At 33.0% G+C, this 25,497-nt stretch overlaps 1 protein-coding gene across 4 annotated transcripts in view; it reads right to left on the bottom strand.

Annotated features, from left to right (window-relative positions):
• LOC145684076 (potassium voltage-gated channel protein Shaw-like) overlaps positions 1–25,497 on the bottom strand; it is a 748,265-nt gene that overhangs the window by 38,459 nt on the left and 684,309 nt on the right. For all 4 annotated transcript variants that reach the window (XR_014131244.1, XM_081755938.1, XM_081755940.1 and 1 more), the window contains exon 4: positions 17,631–18,588. Coding sequence is in view for 3 of the 4 variants with exons in the window: in XM_081755938.1 (XP_081612064.1) it covers positions 17,631–18,588 (958 nt within the window). In the remaining variant the exon portion in view is untranslated. The remainder of the gene's footprint in view (positions 1–17,630; positions 18,589–25,497) is intronic.

The raw sequence follows: 25,497 nt of genomic DNA, 5'->3' as shown, positions 1-25,497 counted from the left end.
GATTCCATGCTGCCCGAGTGCGACACCACTCCACATGCTGTTTTTCATGTACTGATATTAATGGTAACCTACACAGGAGACGATGCATTCGGAATTCAGCTGATATCAGTCGTCAAGACATGACGCGAGATGACACACGGTGTTCTAAAGAGTCCACTACTTGTGTCCAGATAGCAGGCACAGACGCTACAGGGTTACATAATACTTCAAGAACAATGCGACCATCCTCCTGTGTTGTGGCCTGTCGTGGTCAATCGGAACTTTCACGTTGTGTGTTCGTGCCTTCACGTATCCATTGCCCTAATATCGGGCCACGATAACATCGTAATACTCCACATGTCTGGTAATCGCAGGTATCACCTAGCCGGCTTTGTGAAACTCCTCTCTAATGCGGCGACTATACATTTGTGTGTGTTTCTTGACCTTTCTGCACTGTGCTTGCTCACTCTCTCATGTTTCACAACTGACTAACATGATCAGGACTTAATTCCTTACTGTTGATATTACTGCCCTCTGGTAGTCATCCGTGATGTTCCCCATCCATGAAATTAATCGTTTACACATCCTCCATAGGGCTACACATCTATCGAATTGCAGTTGAATTGGACAATTGTTTCTTGGTGTTTCACTTCTTTTATCTGCTACAATTTGTCTAACAACTGTTTTTTTTTTTTTTTTTTTTTTTTTAATACTAACAAGAACTAATTTATTTTCCTGTAATACTTGAAGAAGTTCAATAGACTTAACTTTATATTGCCTTTTTGTATGTGTAATAGAACAATGTTTCCAAGAATAAAAATCGTTTGTAAAATGTCACATTCTTTCTTTTAAGTATATTGTCAGACGACTGAAATTTCTGGTAACTTCAGCACGTTAGGTATGGAGACAATTTAGGTTGTGTCTCCATGTTATAGTTTAGCTTATGTTATAGTTTAAGTTTGACAGTACAAAACCGCATGATACGAAGAATATCTTCATTAAGATCATATATTGGTGAATTTCAATGCAATGTTTATTTGTTTATTTATTTTAAGACAGCGGTGTTTCCAGTCCTATTTAGGGCAAGTTCCAAATATTTGCATGCTAAGTTCATATGGTTCAATAGAATTTTTTTTTCCGTGGAGCATATCATTCGGCCACTAAAACGTTTTATTACTAGTCTTCGAGAAAAAAGTTGAAGCATACAACTTTCTCTAAAATATTAGATTTTGAGATTTAGTGCCGTTCCTATAAATGTATCCAGAAACTAAGATTTTCCAAACTTTTTTTTCTACCATAAAAATTATTTATGGTGTTCATTTCACTAAGAAATTGATTGCTGTAGTAGATTATGATATTATAGCTAAGTGTTGAATGAAACTATTCCTAAACTTAGAGAATTTTTCATATACCAGAGAAGTTCTATCACTAGTTCTTGACTATCGGAGAAGAATCAGACACATCACTTCAGCAAATACTTCGAAACGAAGTGCTGACAAAAGGCTCTAATTTTAAGCGAACTTAAAATGGTAATAAAATGAACATTTTGTTCAAAATGTTAAAAACAGAGACATATAGATTCAGTATACCTATCAAATGTCATAATTAGAGACACGACTTTTTGGTGACACGCGAAAACGCGAAATGTGTCAGTTTTGTATGAAAATGTTGTGTACCTAAAAAATATCATTTTTCACTATTTGTTAGGTCAAATAACGCTCGCGATTAAACGAGAAATTTTGCCGAATTAGCGAAATTTGCAACAAGTCTCGATATTCCACGAAATTTACGCAAAAATGACAATTTTTCGTCGCTTTTACGATTTATTCATTACCATTATTTGGCAATTACTAGCAATGTGATGAAAATTCCCATTTTTGAGAAAACAGATCACCATGAATTTTTGAAATTTTACATACAGTTACAAAATGAGCTCCAAACCGTATCTACAGGTGAAGTGGATAGTGTGAAAGGAGTGTTGCGGGGTATGTTAGATGAGCATTCAGAAATCGCTGGAAAGTGTCCTCAACTAATGTACATATCAGTTTCGAAAGCTGATGTGGAGAGGGCTCTCTCTTCTTATAATGCTTACGTGTTATTTGCATAAGTAAACTGTAAACACTAAAGTTATTATTTTTCTATTAATGTTCTCTGTGTGTGTTCTTTGTTTTTTTTTTTTTTTAATGACACTTTTATTCAAAGAGGATGCTTAGTATTATTTTAAAAAAAAACACTCAAATATTGTTTAACATAGTCATGCATGAGCTCATGTCATGATTGATGAGTGGAAATTAAGCTGAAATAACAGGTACGGTAACTAATTGTAACTGCCAAGGAAAATAGTGACATTGAATTTTTATTCACCGATTTTATCCCGCTTTTTCGCATATTTTTGTAACGAAATTACGAATTCTTATTTACCACAAAATCGTGTCTCTAGGCATAATTAATCTATAGGTGCGTAAGTTTTACTTCAGAAATCTTTTTTACTAAATTCTTGTACATTTTTATCAATTTTCCTCCAGCAAAAATTTGAAGAGAAGAATATACAGTAGTGGATTAATTGTGTTATCATCATGATAGATACGTTTAATATGTATATCTCTAGTTATAGATCAGTTACCTTACCTCCAAGCATCGAAGACAGTGTTTTTCTCACATACAGTTTCAAGGTAGGCTTATATCATTATCAGTGCAAAAGGTGTATTAAAAAAAAAAAAAAAAAAAAAAAAAAAACTGCTCACTCAACAATTTACATTTTGAACAATTCTGTGTAAAAGCATACAAATCAACGAACAATAATTAGACATTGCAAAACCATGCTCAGGAGCTCTATCATTATACTTAGATTTCTGTAATTCCTGAATTTTTATAGTTCTAAGCTTTCGACTCTGCCCTGGAGTCTTGGTCATGGAGGTTAAAAACAGGGAGAAAAAGAATAGAAACATCAAGGAATAAAAAGGCACTGACTTACCAAGGGAAGAGCGGTGCTGTACAGAAAACACGTTGTGCTATGAGTCAGCGATCTCCAAATGAGGTGAAGCGAACTAAAGTATGAGAGAGTCAATTTGCGCACCTTTCCTGTTCCTTGTTGTAAGGTTGCCAATGCTGTGGAAATTTTGTAATTACCGCCTCGCATTCGTCACTCAACCATCCCTTATCTAGATTTAATTTTGGTTCTTTTAAATGAATAAATAAATTTTCAAAATCCAGTCTCTCTACTTCATTTTTAGCTCCAATAAAATTTTTGAATCTTTTATCCTATGTTGCATTTGTTTTAAATGTTTTGATAAACCTGACACCGGATTTTTCGCTTTTGAATCTCTAATGTGTTCCTTTCCTCGAACATCTAAATTTCTTTTCGTTTTGCCTATATAACTCTCTGACAACTGCATTTTCATTTCATAAATACCAGATTTTTCATTGAGATCCGTGTAATAACTCTTAAATTGTGTGATGTTCTTTTCTAAAGTTTCGAGGGTTTTTAAGGCTGTACTGAAACTGTATTGTATATAGATTCTATTTAATGTAGTTGTCAATCTAGAAAAAATAAGTAATCCATTTTTTATCCTTTATGTCGGTTTCAGGTTTATCGGAACGTAAATTCCTTTTAACCTAATTATACCAATGAAGCTGGGCACCCATTCAGACTACGCAATTTAATCAGGTATTCAATCTCTGTCTGTAAATCTGCTTTTAAGAAAGTAAGACGTATGGCATGTAAAAAGAAATTCTTCCAAATATTTGCTTTGGTGCCTGCTGAATGTGCAGATCTATAATTAATGTGCTGTGTACCTGCTGTTGGCTTGTGGTGGACCTTTTGTTATGCCTTCTTATATTAAGGTCTAGATAATAAGACTGCCGTCCCTTTCTTTCTCAATAGTAAATCTCAAGTTCCTGTGAATACTACTTAATTCTTTCAATAAGTAATCCTGTTGTGAATCGTCCTTGTACAAGAAAAATATATCGTCAACATATGTATAATATCGAACTGTATCAAGTTTCCGTTCTTTCAAAATTCAATTCTACTTTCAACCATATGAAGTACTAGATTAGCTAACAATGGTGATAAGGGGTTTCCTATAGCTAAACCTTCAACCTGGTGATATATATATTATCTTCAAATGAAAAAAAAATATTGTGTTTAAGAAGATGCAACATTCAAGAAGATTGAGAATTTCATTCACTTCTGGAGTACTAAGGTTTTTACAGTACAGGATGTTAGCAACTGATCTAAAACCTAATTGCAAAGGAATGGACCAACTACGTCTATTGATACCATTTTAAAGTTATTTGCATTAACTAAATTAAATATTTGTTGTTTAACCTTAAAACTACTTTTGACGCGAAAGGAATATTCAAACACTTAAAATAATTAACAAGCAATTTAGCCAATTTACAGGTGGGATAACATTGACCAGATATAATAGACCTAATAGGAACTTTTGCTTTATGCATTATGGAACAGTAATTAATTCTTATTTTCTTGTAAACAGACTTCAAAAGTCTTTCAACAATAGAATTCTTTAAAATGTAGGCTGCTGAGCAGCATAGTTTTTCGTTCTTTGGACTGATAATGATATAAGCCCACACCGAAATTGCATGCGGAATAACGCTTCCTTGGATGGCTGGAAGTGAGGTAACTGATGTTTCAACTAGTTAATATCCATATATATATCATACTTTTATTAGATAATGTTTTTATTGTATCTATTACACCTCTAATGTATGTATCTATTCTAATATTTTGTAGAGATTATGCTCTGTTTTCTTTGCTTCACTTATTTGTTTCTTCTTTGTTGTGAAAGAAAGATTTGTCAACTCTCAACTAACTCTTTACTAATTCGATAACTTATACTAAAATACAAATTGCTGAGCAAAGTTATTGAATATAGCAAAGCTAATATAAATTAGTTAGTTACTAATTCGGTTCAACGTAACACTGGTTTTTAACTTGCTCACTTCGATATCCTGTCTATCATAAAGCCTTTCAATGACCAATTTTTGCAGATTCCAAGATAAAACGTTTAAAATAAAACTAGTTTTAATCCTGGGATGGGCAACTTCTTGTTACTGTTTCTGACCGACACTGTAAACAGTTTTGAATTGTACTATTACACAAATCGTATTTTACTGACATATTTGCTAAGAAGTGTGTTGAAGATTCTCTTATAATTATGAGCATAAACGTAGTTTATTCATTTGTATCCTAAACTGAACTTCAATTTAAAGTTCTTATAGAAGAACAGCATAAATCGATTTTTTGACGCCATCTTGAAAAGGAGCTAACTGATACTCTGTCACTTAATTATATACCGAACACTTAATTCTGAAGAATTGTACATAATCGTTGTATCTATATATGAAGAAAAACATATGGAAGACATTTTGGATTAAAAAAAAAAAGAAATCATAGCTTCCAATAATGCTTTCTACAAACCAAAAAAAATAAGAAAATAGTGTAAATGAGCAAGAAGAGTGATATTAATGATAGTTTACTAACGAAAAGTTACAAGTAAGTTAAGGACGAAAAAGAGATGATCCATTCTATAACAGAAATAATAAAGAACTTTGAATCTCTCCCTTCAACTCCGCTAAACTCTCTCGAAAATGGGCTCAAAGTTGCAAGCAAACGAATTGACTATTAAACTTTTGTCCCAGTTTGCAGAAATTATGTGCTGATTACAAGTAATTCTTAAAATCTGGAAGTCTTGCTTTACGTGTTCATGATTCTACTGGTTCCTGTGACCAATACTATGGTGGACAAACCAACGGAATCTTTCTATAATGTTGACAGAGTATAACCAAAAAGAGAAAAAATATGAAATGAAATCTTTAAGTTTTACGTCCCACTGTTTTGCCAGCTAGGCTAAAGGAGATGATGATGATGAGAAATGAATGAAAAGTGGAATGAAGAAAGTGGGAGGAAATGAGAGAATCCCGAGAAAACTCACGCACACAGTGTTTGTCCACCACAAAGTTCATTTGGCGTGAGCTGGGATCGAATTACGTGTGCGTGAGTTTAAGCTCGTATTACCCGCCGCCGACTGCTCAAACTTGATATTAACCATAACGGTGAATAAAATTAAACTAATCTTAAAGTGTTGCCCGAATATATAGTAATCATACGTTTGTCTATGTCTCAATTCAGCCATTTTCAACTAAATGGTGAACTCATATATTTCATCGGGACATGGTCCATATGAAACAACTCTACACAGGTTGGGACTCAGGATGATATCTCGCTGTCACTGTGAAGCCGTTGAAACCCCAGAGCACAAGGTTTTCTTTTGTCAAGATATACCCAACCCAAGACTTGAGTCCCTTAGAGCAGAATCACAAAATATAAATATAAATGATATATTAACCAACGAACTAATGGTATGAGAAACTCCAGAATTTGAGTACCATAGTTTCGCAAATAATGAGGGGACGCTTTGTAGTGGAAAGGAGAGGAAACCATCACTGAAATCTACCCTCCTTCCAGTTATCCCCATATCAAGTGCTATATACAACAAAACGATGGACGACGAAATGGATTAAAAAGAGTGAAAGTGATTAGTGTGTGAGTATAATAAGATGGTTCCCCAACTCCAGATTGCTGAAGATCCTCACTCAGATGTGTTTCCGGAAGTCCGAAATATGTGGGTTTGGGCCACTAGTGTACGTGTGGAAGTAGAAATGACTACCATTGTAAATGCAGTCATTGTAAATTACATGCATGATGATGGAGACTGGTTAAAAAAATAATAATTAAAGACTCGCTGTAGAAAACAGTATAAGTGTCACCTTGCAATTGTTTCACTTATTTTAATTTTTCAATACGTTTATGCCTTAGTTAGATTTTCATACTGTGTTATATGCTTGGTTGTATTTCTAAGCAATAGTATTTTCTATTTTGTGACGCTTGGGCATAATTTACTATCTTTTGTCTCTACTGTTACAGTAAATATTGTTTTCGGCACTTACATTGTTTTCTTCAGCAAGTCTTCAATTATGCGTATATGTTACAATTTACATGAACATTAGTGACTGTAATTGGACAAGTACTTTCAGCTGTCTTTCAGTAAGTATCAAAAGTGAGAAACAGTAGTGTGTTCTGAAGAGAGAAACCAAAGTTATTTTAAAAAGTTTAATAAAGTACTCAGAAGATAACATAATTATTTAATAATCTTTAAACAAAATGTAAATATATATTATCAAGAAACATCTTGCAATTACATGTTCAAATGCTGCATTAAATTGTAAGAGGTAGGATTGTAATAAAAACTGTAGTAAACTTTTAAGTTTTCTATGCCTTTACTTACGAACACTTAAATTTCTTAAAATTCCAAATTCATTTGCCTCTTTTACAATTTCTTTGTTTCGTTTGTGTAGTTTTATAATGAGATTTCAGGAAAATCAATAATTAACAACATCCAGTTTTGGTCAATAGAATTGCTTATACTGTATATGTTGATGATATGTTTGTAATTTTGTCACATGCATGGAAAATATGCTTAATGAATTTCTGTAATATTTGAACATATTTCACCGTAACATCTCAATAGTGTGTTATGGAACTGGAAACAGATGATAAATTAAAATAGAGGCTGAAGTTTTCCTGGTATTGTGATGCAAATAACTGTTTTCGGGACATCTACCAGGTAATTTGTTCGTTGCACAACGTTTCGAGTCATCTTCAGTATCAATATTTAGAGTCAAGGAAGACGAGAATAATGTCTGCTCTCAAAATGTTGGACAACTAACATAACAGCAGGTTGATAGCAGAGAACAGATATTTACAGATGAAAAACTGTCGATGGTAAAGATGACGGACAGCTTTCACATATGTATATAGGAAACAAATTCATACAATTTTTACTTCAGAGCAGATTCATACTATTATTTAACATAGAAGAATGTAATCTCATCTCGCACGATAGATATACATGATTCAGAATATCTTCTATAAGAAATATTAATCATAGAAAGATTTAAAAGAAATGGTAGATGGGTTTACAAATAAAGCACTAATCAAAATAAACACAGAAAAGCAATAAAAGCACAGAAAAAAAAAATACATTGTATGTACGCTAATAACACATCTTACAGAATCAGTTGATTATTCACTAATATCAGAACTATGCATATGCCACTATAAAAGTGAACTACGTTCAGTGAAGGACAGATACTAGATACGCTTGAAGCGTGTTATATTTCTTGTGAATTTGGACTTACACACATGACAGACGAGAGTGCGATACAAACCAGATGCGAGAAACATCGAAGACATATATGCCTGAAGCATGAAGATAAGTCGGTATTCGGGACACACTCATTAACTTGGGGCTGGTAAAATTTTCTTCAATATTCATCAGTAATAGAGGAAACTGCTGGTTCATACTACAAACTATTATGAGAAACAACCGACATAAAATTAAATATTCAAAATAAACAGCGAAAACCATTATGTAGTATTTGGGCATTCACACTTAAATCAATCTGGACCGTAACTTATTTCTTTCAATTGTTGAAATCTCAACTTTCTTTGGAAATTTTTGTTGGTACCAAAAGTTACGTTATTTAAATAATTCAACAGGTTTTACTAGTTCCGATGAATGCAGTCAAACTTTTCTGAAACTTTAGCAGAATGTATTAAAAATTTACGTAAAACAACGACGAAACACCTCAACTTAATTATTATTATATCGTTCAAATTTAATTACTTTGATTTTATCCTTATACCACCTGATAACCTTTAATCTTCATTCAGTTTAAACATCTTATCACAAATTAGTTTGATTGTCTATCTCTCATGAACAGCATTCTTTGTTTAAACTTGATTTGTTTTGTGTTCATTTATGTATTTATTTATTCATATATATATATATATATATATATATATATATATGAACATTACTGGTACCTGTGGTCTTAAGTCCGTCACGTATGAAAGACGACATCCCTCGGTGAACTCACTACCCGACAGGCCCGCGACCAGCCACAGAGATTTCGGGGGGAGCATTAATATGTTAGGGGCGGCCAAGTCATCAAAAATTCTCTTACGAATACCTAAATTGTGCTTTTCGAATTAAGAACAGAATTTTGTATTGAGATCTGGAGGGGCCAAAAAAGTTTAGGGGGTAGGCTCCCCCTTTGGTTGCGGGCCTGCTACCCGTTAGGTACCATTTCGACATCTGCTTCTAGTGAATGAGGAAAATCCAGGAAACACCTCACTCAGAATGGCTGGTCTGAAAAAGATGTTACACCTTTACGACCGAGTTACATCTTTATAACCGAGTATCCCCAAAGGGAATTGAACCAGAGACAACTCGCACTAAACACGAGAGCGTTAGCGACCATGCTACGCGGGGCTACACTTGTTTTAAGTATAAGGTCCTTTTCAGTACCGAGATCGTATGAGACTTGGATTTATAAGCTTAATATGTACTCCGAACATAAGCTGTCACTGTTTTCAAACTTGCATATGTAGCTATGAGGAATTCTTAAACAAAAGCTATTGATCTTTTTACATCATCTAAATAGTTGTTTAAGCGTTATCGCGTTCTATTCACAAATGTTTGAAATTTGGATGACCAACTCTTAGTAACGACGCTAGATTTTGCGAGGACCACAGCTAGTAATGCAAATCCGGAATCTACAATTTGCAAAAGCAGAGTAGTAGGCCCCGGACTTAGCGCGAATGAGCCATTGTGACGTCATAGGTCAAAGACCAATAACCTTGGCCCGGGGTCAATGACCTAGGGATACTTAGGACCACCCCTCTAGATTTTGGCAGGGGTACCTTGGCCCACCCCCTAAATTTTGGCAGGAGTCCATTCCCTGCAATTTCCAAAATTTAAGGGTGGTGGTCCTATGTACCCCTGCCAAAATTTAGGGGTTGGGCCAAGGTACCCCTGACAAAATCTAGAGGGGTGGTCCTAAGTACCCCTAGGTCATTGACCTTTGACCTATGACGTCACAATGGCTCATTCGCGCCAAGTGCGGGGCCTACTACTAGCATGTTTGCAAAGGAACAGACAACGAGGACTTTCCAACCACTTCGAGAATCACAGACTACAACGCTGTATATTCACGTATTAAAAAAAAATCTCAAAATCCGCCTGAAATTTAAGGCTTTATAGGAATAAAAAAATATTTATAAATTTACAATAGCAGACTAGAAAGAATTAACGGAATATATTATAAAGACACTATCTTCTGGCTGTTTTAGCAATCTTGCAAGACAGTGCATCTTAGGAAGGTTTTGATAAATCTAGCTTTTAAGAATTAACTTTCTTCTGAAGGTATCGAAGTGAAAACCATCAGAAATATCATCAGTGCAAATCCGAATGTTACGAAAATTAGTCGCTCTTAAACTCATCAAAAAAAAAATATATATATATATATGGTAATGTGATATAATGTAATCTGTAGGCGAAACAAATTCGAGTTTTCCATTTTCTCAGCAACTACTACACCATTAATAACGCAATGAGATATTTTTTAAGTTCAATACAGTGCTCTTTCACTTTCTTATCTTAATAGTTGGACGTTTTGTACGACCAGTTGTATGTAACCAAAGTTGCAGAAATGCAACTTCAAATAACCAAATCTTTGCTTCAATACTGCAATAGCCATGTTTATTACAATGTTAGAGGCTTGTGTACAGAAATTGCCACATTTGACTGACTTTGGGGCACAGTGTCCCGCGTTCCATTCCCGGTAGGACAGCCATAAAATTTGAACGCATTACGATAGTTAGGATTCTTCTTTAAACTGTAAGTTCCTGTTTCCTATAGTCCCGGTACCGAAAACGGATGCTAGACTCCAACAAAACAAAAAATCGAGCTTAATTAAACAGGAACGGTAGCATGTTTCTGCAATCCAGTTCTCTTGGAGGCTGAAACACTGATACAACATTGGTTGCTGATGTAATCGTGATCATAAACTCTTCACATTACAACTCAATTCCTAAACAAATTCAACTTTCTTTTTGTATAGGTTTTATGATTTATTAAATCACTCATGTGATATTCTTTAAGCAAAATGTCAATGAAATTACAAATAAATTATAACTCGGGATCTTCCGTTTCCTCCCACTTTCTTCATTTCACCAACTTGTTCATTAATATCGTCATCATCTCCTTTAATCTGTGTGAATAAACGAGAAACAAACTTTAAAAAAATTCAGCTCCCGCTTTTATGCCTGTAGGCTAAAGCAGATAGATCATAAACACAAATTAATGATAATGGAAGAACTATTGTAATTCAGATAATAGGAGGAAATGGGAAATTCTCGAGACAAACCTTTAAACATGAACATGTTTTCAGCACAAGCTTATGACGATTTTAATCGAAACTCAACATCAGAGGTGAGTATTCTATCACACTTGGCTACCGGGTACTCCGTACTTATATTTCATGAATTAGTGCGCAACACGTAATTATTTCCTTGAGCGAGATTTTCTTTGTCTTTAAATTCTTTTGTCTCTAACTTTCAATCCTCGCATGAATCTTCATGTGGTTATAAGCGATATACCTCGCCAACTAAGCTAAAGTATATTTATGTTAGTAATATGCTTGTCTCATGATTTTGAACCAAATGAAACCTATTACTCATAACACATTAGTAACAGAAAATCGTACTATTAATAACATATATTACGATGATGTTATTAGTATCATATTTTTGTATTATTATAACATACTGACGTGGTTAGTGAGACGAGTACCTTTGCTACATGCAACATTCGCCCCCTGAAAGCTGACTTCCTCACCAGACACTAGGTAACAGCGCGCTGTGGACTCCTTGGTTAACACCATCTGCTTGTTCGGTTGACGCGGATTATAATCGCACTACACGAAGTCCGCATAACGCTTCATGCTATTTTGAAGCCCAGAATCCCTGCATTTTCCTTTCTTAACTTCAACTGAGGTTTTTTATCTTTAGATGCAGACCTAGGTCCCCGTCATATAACTTTGTTGTAATTAATTGTTTTGTAATATAATAATTCTTGTCAAAATTAATGAAAATTATGGATGATGAAAGATGGCGGATGAATCTATATATATAATCCACCAATAAAATGATAATCATGGTTGTTGTGCTGTATGGTTGCGAAACATAGTCGCTTACTTTAAGGACAGAACGTAGATGAAATTATTTGGGAACAAGACCCTGAGACGAATATTCGGACCCAAGAAGAACGGGAATGGGAATGACGGAAACTTCATAACGAGAAACTGTGTGATTTATACCGTTTACCAAACACTGTTAGGGTTATCAAGTCTAGGATACTCAGGTGGGCAGGTCATGTAGCTAGAATGGAAGAAAGTAGATATGCTTTCAAAGTTTTAACTGAAAATCCAGTCGGAAAACGAGAATTAGAAAAACCTAGGCGTAGATGGGAGGACAATATTAAGATGGATCTCGCAGAAATAGGAATACAAAATAGAAAGTGGATACAATTGGCTAAGGACAGAACTCAATAGAAAGGTTTCGTGAACGTGGCGTTGATCATCCGGGTTCCACGGGTTATAGAATTATAATGCTTTTACACCCTTTCACTCAACTAATTGCTTAGACTGCTTTACCCTAACGCTGACCCTTCCTTCAATATCTGCAATAAATTTAGTGTTGTATTAGCATTATATTAAGACATACGTATAACCATGTGAGTAAACAATTAATGTGTGTGCGTACACAATTGCTTTCTAAACTATCAGTGTGCTTAACAATCACTTTGTCTCTACGCTTTAAGCACAAATAAAATGTGAACTGTGTGGCACATTGAAAATGGCTGACTACTATCGCACTTACTTGATATATTCCGTACATGAGAAGCTAGATTTAATTTTGAAATAATAATTTATAATCTAGATTAAGAGTTTTCGAGTAATCATTTAAATTCACTGATAATTTATTAGGAACTGTTAATTTTGACGCCTTTATGTATGTGGAAAGAAGTTTCATATCTATAATCGTGTCTAAAAGTATTCTTAGTACAAAATAGAATAGTGTTTTTTTAGAGTTTTCGCTACAAATTTCTAAGAATCATTCTATTCACAAAAACAAAGAAGAAAAGGCTATTTATTATTTCGTGCGTTACAACCGTGGTAAAGAAGTGTAGAAAAATACATTTCGAGATTACAAAGCACCAAAATCAATTTTTGAGAGAAAAAGGTTTTGAATATTTTAGAAAGTATATTTTTGGTATCCAAATAAATGCGAAAGGAGTATTCTAAAAGGAATAGGAAAAAAAATGGGGTAATCAATTCCTCATTTTCGAAACAGCAGAAAATGAAGTGTTGGAACAACACAAAATGACTACCACTTTAGCATGTTACTTATGTGTTAATTTAACACCAAGGATACCGCCTTCCGACCATATCAGAAATACCTTGGTACTGACTATGAGTATTTGCATTGGTTTTTATTGTTTGGTATGTTTTTACAAGCAACAATACAGATGAAGTGTAAGATCACATCTTTCGGGTACATCAATCATTTCTCTGCTAACGAAAGTTTATTTTATTGAAAAAATGAACAAATATCTGTCGATTACGAAGTTTGGGAGAGTCCGAACCCAGTGAATTCTTCTCTCTATGGTTAAGGCCTTGTTAGCAGATCACTTAACAAAATTTTAAGAAATCCCCGTTCATTATGGTCACGTATATAGCACTTACCCGTCTTCATACCAGTTTTAATATTTTCTTCCCTTCTATTGCACCTTCAAACGTTCCCTGTACAATGTAATTTTTTGTTGCACATTGTGTCTCATCAGTGTCCTTAATAGACTAACTCTGCATCTATGTATAGTTTTGTCCATTCACTTCTCCCTTAGCAAGTAAGCTCTGTATACTTATTTTGGCTATTTTTCGTGTTTATTTCAAGCAAATATCATTCACAAAAATAGCCTTATAAATCTGTGAATTGTCTGTCAACAATTACATGAATATCAGAGCTGCCATCTGTTTTCCTTATTTGTTATTCTTATGTTTTTGCACGTAAGAACAGAAGATGGCAGAACTGTTACACATGTAATTGTTGTCAATTTACAAGTTTACAAAACTACCTAGGTATTATTGTGACCAATTACAGAAAACATAGAATTTTATTCGTTACTTGCTATAAATGCATAAAGCTTTCCTTACAACAAACAATAAAAATCAATGCAAATTCTCACAGCCAATAACTAGTTATTTCTGATATGCTCGGAGGGCAATATCCTTGTTGTTAAATTAACACACAAGTAATACGCTAAAATGGTAGTCATTTTATGTTGTTTCAACACCTCATTTTTTTCCTTTTTGGGGTGTACTCTTCATTCTTTAAGGAATATCCCTCTTTCTTTCCATCCTATGAGTAATTTGCACTAGATATTACAAATAAATAAATAAATAAATAATAATGAAGGATAGTCTCAAGATGGCACTGTTAAGATGATGAAAAATTATAAGTATTGTACAGAAATTGCTTTTGTGGGTAGAATGATTTTCCATGTTCTGTAATAGTATTTAGTATTCGTTAGAATAGTATTTTCCTAACGAATCCATGTTAGGATTTATATCTAGTCATACTTAAAATAATATGAATATTTTCTTTCGAAGTTTCTTTGTTCACACAACCGTACTCACATCACCAAGGCTTTGAAAGGGATACAGCTACAATCCTATCTAGGATAATAATATAATTTGTCTGAAATAGAGCTTCTTTTGCAACATTAATGTCTAGAATTATGTCTAGTTTCTACTATTTTTTTCTTAATGTTGTACAATATCGCCACCAACTTTGACTTTTAAGCTCATTGATTCATAAGTGAAAATATTTCTTGTTTTGTGTTGAACTGGATCTTTAATATTTAAATTTAGCCTGTTACTATGATTGCTTCAATGCTTTTGAGGATCAGAACTTATATCTTCTGAAAAATATTCTATACAGGTTTCTTTTTGAAAATAATAGCAGATAATGATAATAACAGTATTATACTAATTGAAAGTACTATAAGAAGTAAGTATTGGAACTACTTGAAAAAAAATACACTAGATCATATATTAAATATTTTTAGAAGTTTTATTGCTTTTAAAATGGTTTGCTGTGTGAAAAGAAATATCATTGTACAGTCTTCTTAAAAAAAAAATCATGTTCACCCATTTCTCTTTGTAAAGCTCTGCACTCTTACTCACAGTAGGAATTAAATAAACGTGGATTTTTTTTGTCTAATTAAGATCTTTGTTTAGAGACAAAGCATTAGCATTACCTATGTACGGTGACCTTCTGAAATAAAATGGTAAGAATTGAATCAAAACAAATGTGGATTTTCTTTGTCTAATTAATATCCTTGTTTAGAGACAAAGCATTAGCATTGCCTATGTGCGGTCACCTTCTAAAATAAAATGGTAGGAATTAAATCAGACGAATGTTGATTTTATTTGGTCAGTTTGGATCTTTATTTAGAGCCAAAGCATTAGAATTTCCAACATACGGTTGCCAACATAAATCTTTCTAAAGGAAGGTGGGTGGCCAAGATTTTTTTTTTTAAAAAAAGAAAGAAGACTATATATAAATTCATCTTTCTTGAATTCCTTACTTATTTTCTTCCTCTTTTTTCATTTTCTTAAGGGTTGTTCAATATTGTCAACACCTTTGATTTAAGCCCATTAATTAATGTGTGAATTCTGTTTTTGTTTTGGGAGGGGGAGGGTAAAATTTAATTTTAATGTGTTCTGATTTCTTCTACTGTATGTGTAATTTTGCTTCGTAACTGAATAAATTTGATGTTACATAAATTATATAAGATTAATAAATATATATATTTTTAACGGATATCATCTCACATTTAAAAATCAGAGAATATTAAAGTAAACATGCAGGAGAGAATAAAAAAAAATTAGAATACTAAAGTAACCATCTTTTCAACGAAAAGGAGCGTGAAAAGAAATTGATTCCATTTAGAGAAGTGCACTAAAAATAAAAAATGGGACCAGAATTTTAGAGTTTTAATAAGATTTCTTTCGCTAGTATTATTAAAAATATATAAATAATAGCATTCAATATCTTTTAATTTCTAAATGATAAAGCAGTGCTACTTCAACAGAAATACAATAAATAAATAAATAAAATTTAAAACACAATAGATATTTGTAAATGATGTAAGGGTAATCTTTCTCGAAGAGTTAAACTGCAATACAATGAATGTAAAATATAATAATAATAATAAAAATTACCTCAACAAGGTAGAAAATAGTGTCCATAGTTTAGAATCTTAATTGCATCGATTGTACAATGTATATATATAAACTTATATTTAGATTACTAAAGCTATTGCATTCAATTGAATTTTATTTCATGCAATAGTAGTAATGAAATTTGAAAGAAAGCTCCAAGCAAAGCTCCAAGAAAGACAACTATAGCATTTAGTTTCTAAAATAATGATAACAGTATAGAAAAGTAAATATTAGCATGACTTTAAAATAAACTACAGCAAACTGTATATGAAATATATTACATAAGTTTTAGTGCTTTTAAGGTGGTTCACTATATGGATACAGGAATTTATTTTAACATTAATTGTATATACACTTTGCATGGTACGAAATTAGAACGTTTCGTATCTATTGGTTTAAAAGTTACAAGGACGTATCAAGATAAATGATTCACCCTGAATTCTACCCAGTATCTGTTTCCCCTGTATCCTTACTGTTTCTAGGTATGCGAATTTGTATTTCTCTGAATAGTGATAGAACCCTCTGAATTTTACACTTCTAGGTGATTGTGCACACTTCTAGGTGTGTGATAATTGAATTCCAAGTGTTTAAATACTCAGTACCTACAATGAATTTCTTTAGGTATTAAAAATACCTGGTATTATGTTTTTTTTAAATCAATGTTAAAAGGTTTAATAGAGTAGATTATTTGAAACGTTACAATACTGATTTTATGGACTAAAATGCGGTAATTTATAAAGTTAAACCATGACAAAGTCAGAAATATTTATGGTTTATTACTTGTAGAAATCAAGAAATTGGCCGAATTGAAAAAAAAAAAAAACTTTCATTACTCAATTGTATATGGTCTATTTCATTAGCTTTAGTTCTTCGAAGGTTGCAAAACCAAGAAATTTAGTTTATTATTATATAGTACGAAAAATAATTGAATGGAATATTATTATAGGATAGGATAGGATTTAGATTTCTGGGCTTTCGGCATCTAAGACCATTTAGCCCTTCACGTTTTTGAGGGATGACGTTCCTCGGCGAGCCAATTATCCGGAGAAAGGGAAGAATGAAAGGATTGGAGAAGGAAGGAAGTGCCCTGGGACCTATAAGTTAGGTATCATCCCGGCATTTGGCTGGTATGAATGAGGAAAACCCAGGAAAACCCTCATTCAGGGTGGCTGGCCTGAAAAAGCGTTTTACATTTTTTCGACCGAATGGCCCCACCGGGAATCGAACCTGGGACCGCTCGCACCGAAGGCGAGAGCGTTAGCAACTACGCTACGCGGGGCCACGAAATATTATTATACTTTATGCTTATTGAAGATAGTGACCACCTTAACAAATCAACTGAATCACGCCAATAAGCTTATTTTACAAAAGAACTGATTATTTTGGTAAGCACTTAATAACTTTATCCAAAACTTAGATATCACCACTCTCTAACTTACCCATTTTAGGTCCCATCATATCTTTCGGGTGGTTCTGCTTGATTGCATTCATGCGACGGTTTTGGGCAGCACCTCCTCCTCCCCCACCCCCTGGCGGAGGTGGACCTCCAGGGACACCAGGGATAGGAGGCGCTCCAGGTATGCGAGGCCCTCGTGGCTGTTCAACGGGCAGGACTCGTCGTCTCTTTTTGGGTAATTTGGCCCTTGCCTGCGTGTGTGAGTAGTACATAGCGAAGTTGGAGACAATGACAGGCACGGGTAGGGCGATGGTCAGCACACCCGCCAGGGCGCACAGAGCCCCCACAAACATCCCCACGTAGGTTTTAGGTGCCATGTCACCATACCCCACTGTGGTCATCGTAACCAGGGCCCACCAAAGTCCAAGAGGAATGCTGTTAAAGTCATTGTGGGGATTCGCTTGTATTCTCTCGGCGTAGTAGACGAGGCTGGCAAAGATAACTATTCCGAGCACAAGAAAGAATACTAGAAGAGTAAGTTCCTTAGCCGACGCTCGGAAGGTCTGTATAAGGATTTTTAGACCTGAGGAGTGCCGCGTAAGTTTGAATAACCTCATAATTCTGATGATGCTGAAGAACTCGAGAATGTCGGCGTTCTCGAGATGTGAGGCGAACTTCTGTAACACCAGGTCTATGTAAAAACTTAGCGTGGCAATATAATCGATGATATTTACAGAGGCCTTCACAAAGTCGCACTTGTTCGGCGATGCGACGAAACGTATTAGAATTTCCAATGTAAACCACGCATTGCACACACACTCTATGTAGAAGAATGCTTCATGAGCGTTGGTCTGTGTTTTGTCCAAGGTCCATGCTGATGTGTTATACGACGTGTTCACTGTTATATTTTTAATCACGGGCACTCGCATGTCCGGATGCGTCTTGAGACAGAAGGACAGAATTGAGATGCAGATGAAGAACACAGAGATGACGCCGATAATCTGGAACGCAAAAGAAAGACAATAAAAAATAATCTTTTGCGCCAACCTAGCCACCTAGCCCTTAAGCTAGGTTGAGTTACAAACTTTCCAAACAAGCACTAGATTAAATATATTTACAGGCACATACATACACACACATAAATATAACACACTCAAATACACTACACATACACTACAAAGAGAAGCACACTGTCTTTTAAAAATAATATTTATTCTCTGTTCGTCCTGCCGGATGTACTGACCATCGCCCAACCTGTGCCCAACACAATCTTCAACTGCACCATCCAACAAACTATACCTAAAATAGTAAAAAAGAATATATTTAATACAGAAAAGAGAGACAAAATATTAATGGAAACTCGGGGAGAACCGTGATTGGAAAGCAGATTGTATGCTTTTATCAATTTCATTGAACCTAATCCAATCTAATCTATCCAAATCTATTAACTACTCACTACTATTCTATCTACTAAAAAAAAATTTGAAAATTTTTCGTTGGGAAATGTTTTGGCGCTAGGAAAAACTCAGAGACAATATATTAAAAAGATTTTGGTAAAGTAAATCTTTTATTACGAAACAGACCAACAGAGAAAGTGAGGATAAGATATATATAATTTGAGCTTCAAAATAGTAAAGCACTTACGTTAGTATTACGAAACATAATTTATTATTTTCTTTAGATATTATGTTTGTTGCTGTTCTATGTAATGATCCATCAATTATTATTGCACATAATAAGCAACGAAATTGCGACGGGATCATCATCATTACAAAGACACGAATATTTTATTTCACTGTACTTTCTAAGTGCTAGACTGTTCTGAAATACAATAAAAGCTACTGATTCACAGTTTCACAATTTCACAGTTTACTTTAGATATACTATTCTATGTGACATAAGAGTAATTTCATAATTTATGTCAAACTTCTCAGAAACCGTGAATATTTTAGGGCTTGACGACTTTCCATTCTTTATTTTCTCATATAAAAGATATCAAAAACCACTCTGGATTCAGAGAATATTTAAACTCATCTATTACACGCAATAGCACTTCTGTTAGTATACTGTGTTCCTTACTGACATTTTGCAATATGAAAGCAGTTCAGTTAGAATTGATTTTAACTGTCTTAATAAGCTAATCAGATACTGAATGAAGATATGAAACTGGAAAGACGGATAAACTGATCAAGAGCGTACGAAATAAACAATACAACTATTAGATTGAACATAGTTAAATAAATAGATTCTAAAATTTGAGATTAACTCATGGAGTATTCCATCATGAGACTTCAAAGACTAAACGTGTACCGTACTAAAGAACTTTGACATAATTAGATGAAAATCTTGTTAACTGATATATGAAACAAACCACTAACTAATCCTTCCCTCAATAAGTGAATTTGTAGCAGTACTTTCCCTTTCCGAAGATTGATGCTGTAGACTCTAGTATGAAGACATTGACTACGATTTTTTAAGAGTTTTTGTACACCGAGAACTACAGTACTTGGACAACACACGTGGGACTTCCATTAATTTTAGAAGAAAATGTTCACTTTTATTGTATGAATCAGAGAACAACGTCAATACAATAAAAGTGTGGAAGAAATTTCACGGTAGAACTATGAGACCAAAAGTGTGAAATAACTATCTCATATAGATAATATTTTACTAACTTGATTGCCTATTTTATTATACTTGCCGAAAGGTGAGACTTGCTTTTGAAGAGAATTGTTAGTGCTAGACAAAGGATACATTACACTTAAGATTTTGAAATATTAGTCTGTCCCAGAATCAAGTGCCTAACAGTAAAAATCAAGTTATGTTGATGTCTCTTTGATCCCATTATGTCAATTACAGGTTTCAGTTATTATTTGCAATTAGGCGTGTGGCTGTAGGTGAAAAGCGAAGAAATATACCTAACTGGAATTTGTATAAATAAAGTTGTCTGGCTTGTTCACTTTGACATACGGTCCAATTTGTCCTTCTTTCTAATATTATCCTGTTGCTTTATCTTCCATTAAACCAATTTTATGTGGTATAAATTGAAGGAAGTTAAAATATAATCATCTCAAGCTATTTAGCTTCTCTTAGTCATAATTACCAAATGAATGCTTGTTATTGTTAATATGTACGAAGATTGTTAATAAACTTACTTATTCATCGGGTCTTACTTAAAGTAAAAATAGTTGTTATATTTAAACTCCACTAAGAAATTGATGAAGATATACAAAAATATAGCAACATACTATTAGCGTTTATGATTCAAAAATTAAAGCTAATTTAAGTACGTTATCTTAACTCTCATTTTGTATTTTGACTTGACACCATGTAACTTATGTTAAGCACCATTTTGCAGTGTAAGGCAATGAAAAGAATTGTCTCTTTAATACATCTATGGTGGCATTTTCGAGATTCAGATATATTTTTCTTCTAACGAAGAAAGTTGTGCATTTCAGTTGTACTATCAATCAGCAGTAGAAAATTAATTTATGATCAAAAAAGGATTCATTGATTCTTGATTTTGAAGTTACGTATTATTAAAATGCATATATCTTTATACGTGGAGGAAATAGTTTTGTACTTGTTCACATTTATTTTAATGTTATTACCTTCAGATCATTTCTTTATATTACATAAGTTCTGATGAAGTTTTATCTTCATCAATTGATTTTTATATGATCAGTTTGATTAGAAATCAAATATACTTTTATATATTAAATGAGCTTATTAATTTTGGAAAATATTTTTATTATCGTTCGGAAGCAAAAGTGTGTTAGCATACTGTATGTAAAATTACAAATCATTTAGAAGTAACATAAGCCAAAGTGAACTAAGATTTGGGTTCTGAGAAATTTCTGATAGCGCAGTAAATGTTTTAGAACCATGTTTACGACGCCCTTCTTTGATAAACAAGTTGCACGCAAGAAGATTCTTCGCTTCCATAAAGAAGCTGAAAGAAAGATATCAACTTACTTTGTAAAACAGCATAATCTACTGTCAAGAACATTTGAAAAAAACAGCACCCACTTTTGATCTCCTTTGTCTAACTTACTGGATGTTTGATCTATTTTGATAAAAGTTTTACATGATTTATTATCCGATTTATATTACTTGTCAAACACTTTGACAATTGCTAATTACATAGATATAGGACTAAAATTTTGAACATCCTTCCACTTTTAGTTTCATCGGAAATTGTTGTTGTTCAATTGTAAATATTTTACATAAGATAATACTTTCTCTAGGTTACAATAGACCAAAACAATATTTACATTCCAATATTTTGACTCGTTTATTTATTCTTTCCTTTGTGTTATGTAAACGTCCTATCTAACGGTTTCTGTAATATTTTTTAAAACGTTCACACCAAGGGCAAGATATTAAGTTGGAAAATATAAAAGAGAAAAATCCAAAACTAGGCTTTAAAAAATTGTTAATTGAATAAACGTGGAAACAATTTGTTTTAACGAATGAATAAAGAACTGTTTTCCTATGAATCACTTTTTTTTTATTTTACTGATACTAACCTTAGACATAATGGGCCTTATACAGAGTCGTTTTGACCTATTATTAGGGTCATACTAAAGAGTTCGACTAATGTATGTTTCCTGCAGTAGTCAGGCCTTTAGTATGAAGCTAATCATACGTCAAAACAACTCTGCATAGGGCCTAATAACACTAAACACAAACATTTCCCAACTTTTTTGTTTTCTTTTTGTAATTTCTCACTTTTTCCAATTATGCAAAACTGAAGTTTTAAACTTGAAATAATGCTCTGATACTTGTAAATAAGGCGGTTGTTGTAAGGTAGAAAGCGGACTTCATAGGAATTAACAATCTACAGCAGATAGGTGAGAGTAAAACTGATTGGCATTCCTGGAAAGGAAAAAGAACTTTATAATATATATAAAAAAAAAAAAACAATAATTACATAAATTCAGTAAAATTGGTTGTAGCATCATAACCAATCGGGTAAATCGCTGGACTAGATTTCTAATAAGCATCAAGACTTCGTAAATTCGAGCAAAACTTAAAAGAAAAAACAATGGATTGAAACTAAAGAGGGCGAATAAACATATTTGCAACATACACCTGCAAAAAAAGGAAAGAAAAAATGAGCAATCACAGCTGGAAACATTTGGAACTGACAATGCATTCAGACATTGAGAAAGATAACTAGATTTACGATTTTTAACAAAAGCTTATTCTAAATTTTAAAATAAATAAATAAAAACAATGGGAACGAGAAGGTTAATAACATCAATATATCTTAGGAATAAATGCTAGTCAGTGGTGTCATGTGGAAGAACTCTAAATTAGCAGAAATATCAAAACTTATTTGTACAGTTATGAAAAGTACTTGCATTTTATTATGTTCGTTCTGTAATAAGAACTTTCACTTATCGCCTATGTGGTTGCACAAAGGTCGATACGTGACAATTGTTCTAAGGACAGAAGAACCAGTGAAAAAGAATTAAAGATAAAGCATAAGAAAAAAACTTTACGATGAACTTGAAATGCTACTAGTCACAGACACCGTCTACACCTAAAGTAAACTATTTTCAAAAATTCTCTTTCTTCTGGTCGACAAACTAGAAATATACTTTATTAAAGTTTCCGACCTTTGGATAAAATATCCAATATTTCCACTACCTAAGTTTAGCTGTTGTATTTTTATTTTAATATTTTAAAACTTTAATAATGTCTTTGTAAATCATTTTCGGTTTTATGTAGCGAATATCGTGCTGGCTTTCTTTTCTCTGAAACTATTTTGACTTCTTTTTAAAACATATCTAATATTATCATTCAACCTCATAATTTATTTCATATGTTGCCAAAGTAAATTTTATTACAGTTATAGGTAAGCCATAAACTCTAAAGTTATTAGTTTCAGTTAAACAAAAGTAATTATGTTAGATAAATACTTTCTGATATTATTCCAAGATTTATAACTGCGTTAATGCTGTATAAATCAAAAATAAATTTTAATTGTTTAGTAGATTTGTGTTGTTATTAATGTTTCCTGATTATTCTATTGTGGATCACAATTCCTACAATATGCTCCTAATAACTCAGGAATTGAGATATATTATACTAACTTAAATTTTATAGAGAATTATATACTAATTTTCGTTTATGTATTTAATTTCCTTATGTTACTTTCTAAATCCATATTGTTTATAACAATTATATTAACTCTAGATTTCAAGTATAATACTTGTACCCTTCATTAAACAATACGTAAAAGGAATAGAAACTATTAGAGACCAATGAATTTAGTGTACTTGTTGTCATGTGTTATAGATGTTACTAATTGAAAATCGCCATGTTATTCTAAACATAGTTGCCAAAAACAAATTATCTGTAAAATTAATGGTGTTGAAATCAGAGACAAACTGTTTTCTTATTAAATAAGTTGAACTATCCACAAAATATGTTTTACTTCTTAAAAGAATTCTTTCGAAATTCCTATTCTTGCTTCAATTTCTCATTCAGATTTCAGATATTTACTAAAACTATTACCTAATATACCAAAACGTTCTACTGTCTTCCCTTCATTCTTTTGTGGATAGAGTCTAGTAAAGTGACATTGGTTTTGCGGACTCGTCAGTTAAGTCTCTGGAACTGAAATATGGATAAAGATATTTAACCTTAATTCGACGCGTTCAACTAAATATCCAAAAGGGCTTCTTCAATGTCATACTGCAATGTTATCTTTTTGATAGATTTTCAGTTATGATCTATGAGCAGCTGTTTCTGTTGCAGTTTGATACATGCAACGTTTAAATTGTTCCCATCAGTCGTTGGTTCTTAAATCTGTTTTTCTGAATCATTCTTTTCAAATTTTCGAACGAATCCAGTTTTAGACTTTTCAGTATTTAACTTCTTGTATTCCATTCTTTCCCGCTTCCATTTTGAAACTAAACATGCCTATCAGCTAGGACAAAATCGTGTTTCAACCTATTGGTCACAGTGAGAACCTTAGTGATATTATCTTAATGTATTACCATAATCAAAAATTTAAACTATTGTCTTGCAAGAATGTAACCAACATATTTAGAAGTTAAGTGATTTAAAGTCCCAATTTTTTTCCTCACACCAACATGTATTTGTATCTTCCTTATTTATTAGGTTCAATTTATATGGTGAAAAAGCCGTATGAAAAATTAGTCTATAGAATAAGATTTTTTTTTTTTTTATCTAGATCATGTTTATGTTTCATTTCATATGTTTATATCATTTCATACTGTATCTTGATTTCCCAATAATGTTTACCTGCTCCTGATCTGCTTATAGTTTTCCATTGAAGAATTTTGTTTCTAACAAAGTTAGTGACAATTGTAATATGGCAGTTTGATGTCGGTATTACGTTATAGTTATTTTTTATGAAACATTTTTGTTATTTGCCATATAAGTATCATTGTTGCCAATAACCAAAATATACTACTCATTCCTTCACAAGACACCAATGACCACAAACTTAAGCTAAAGGAAGAACAGAGACATATATTAACAACGCAAAAATGTTATGAATGGATATAAATATTGCCTTCATAATATAAATATTGACATAAACGAAAACGAAATGAAGATAATAAAAAGGGGAAACATGAAGCCATCTACAGGGATAAAGGGGGAGATTTCTCAGCCTGAAAAATAAAAGGCATTCATGCTATCATACATACATACATACATACATACATAGGCTTATCTGGTTGGTCTCTCCAAGCTCTAGAGCCGAAGAAAAATCTGGAAAAATTCACGGCAGCCAACTAGATTTGAAACTACAAGCACGCAAATTTAACACACATACAAACACACGCTTGTATACCCATGTATCAATTGGTCAAACGTTTTATCTTTGGAATAATATGTATAGATACAGATAGAATAATAATATTTCTTTA

Source organism: Thermobia domestica, chromosome 4, assembly GCF_964235325.1.
Source record: "Thermobia domestica chromosome 4, izTheDome1.hap1.1, whole genome shotgun sequence".
Taxonomy (NCBI): domain Eukaryota; kingdom Metazoa; phylum Arthropoda; class Insecta; order Zygentoma; family Lepismatidae; genus Thermobia; species Thermobia domestica.
The sequence above is the reverse complement of the archived record's forward strand: the minus strand, read 5'-3'. Positions and strand labels throughout refer to the sequence as shown.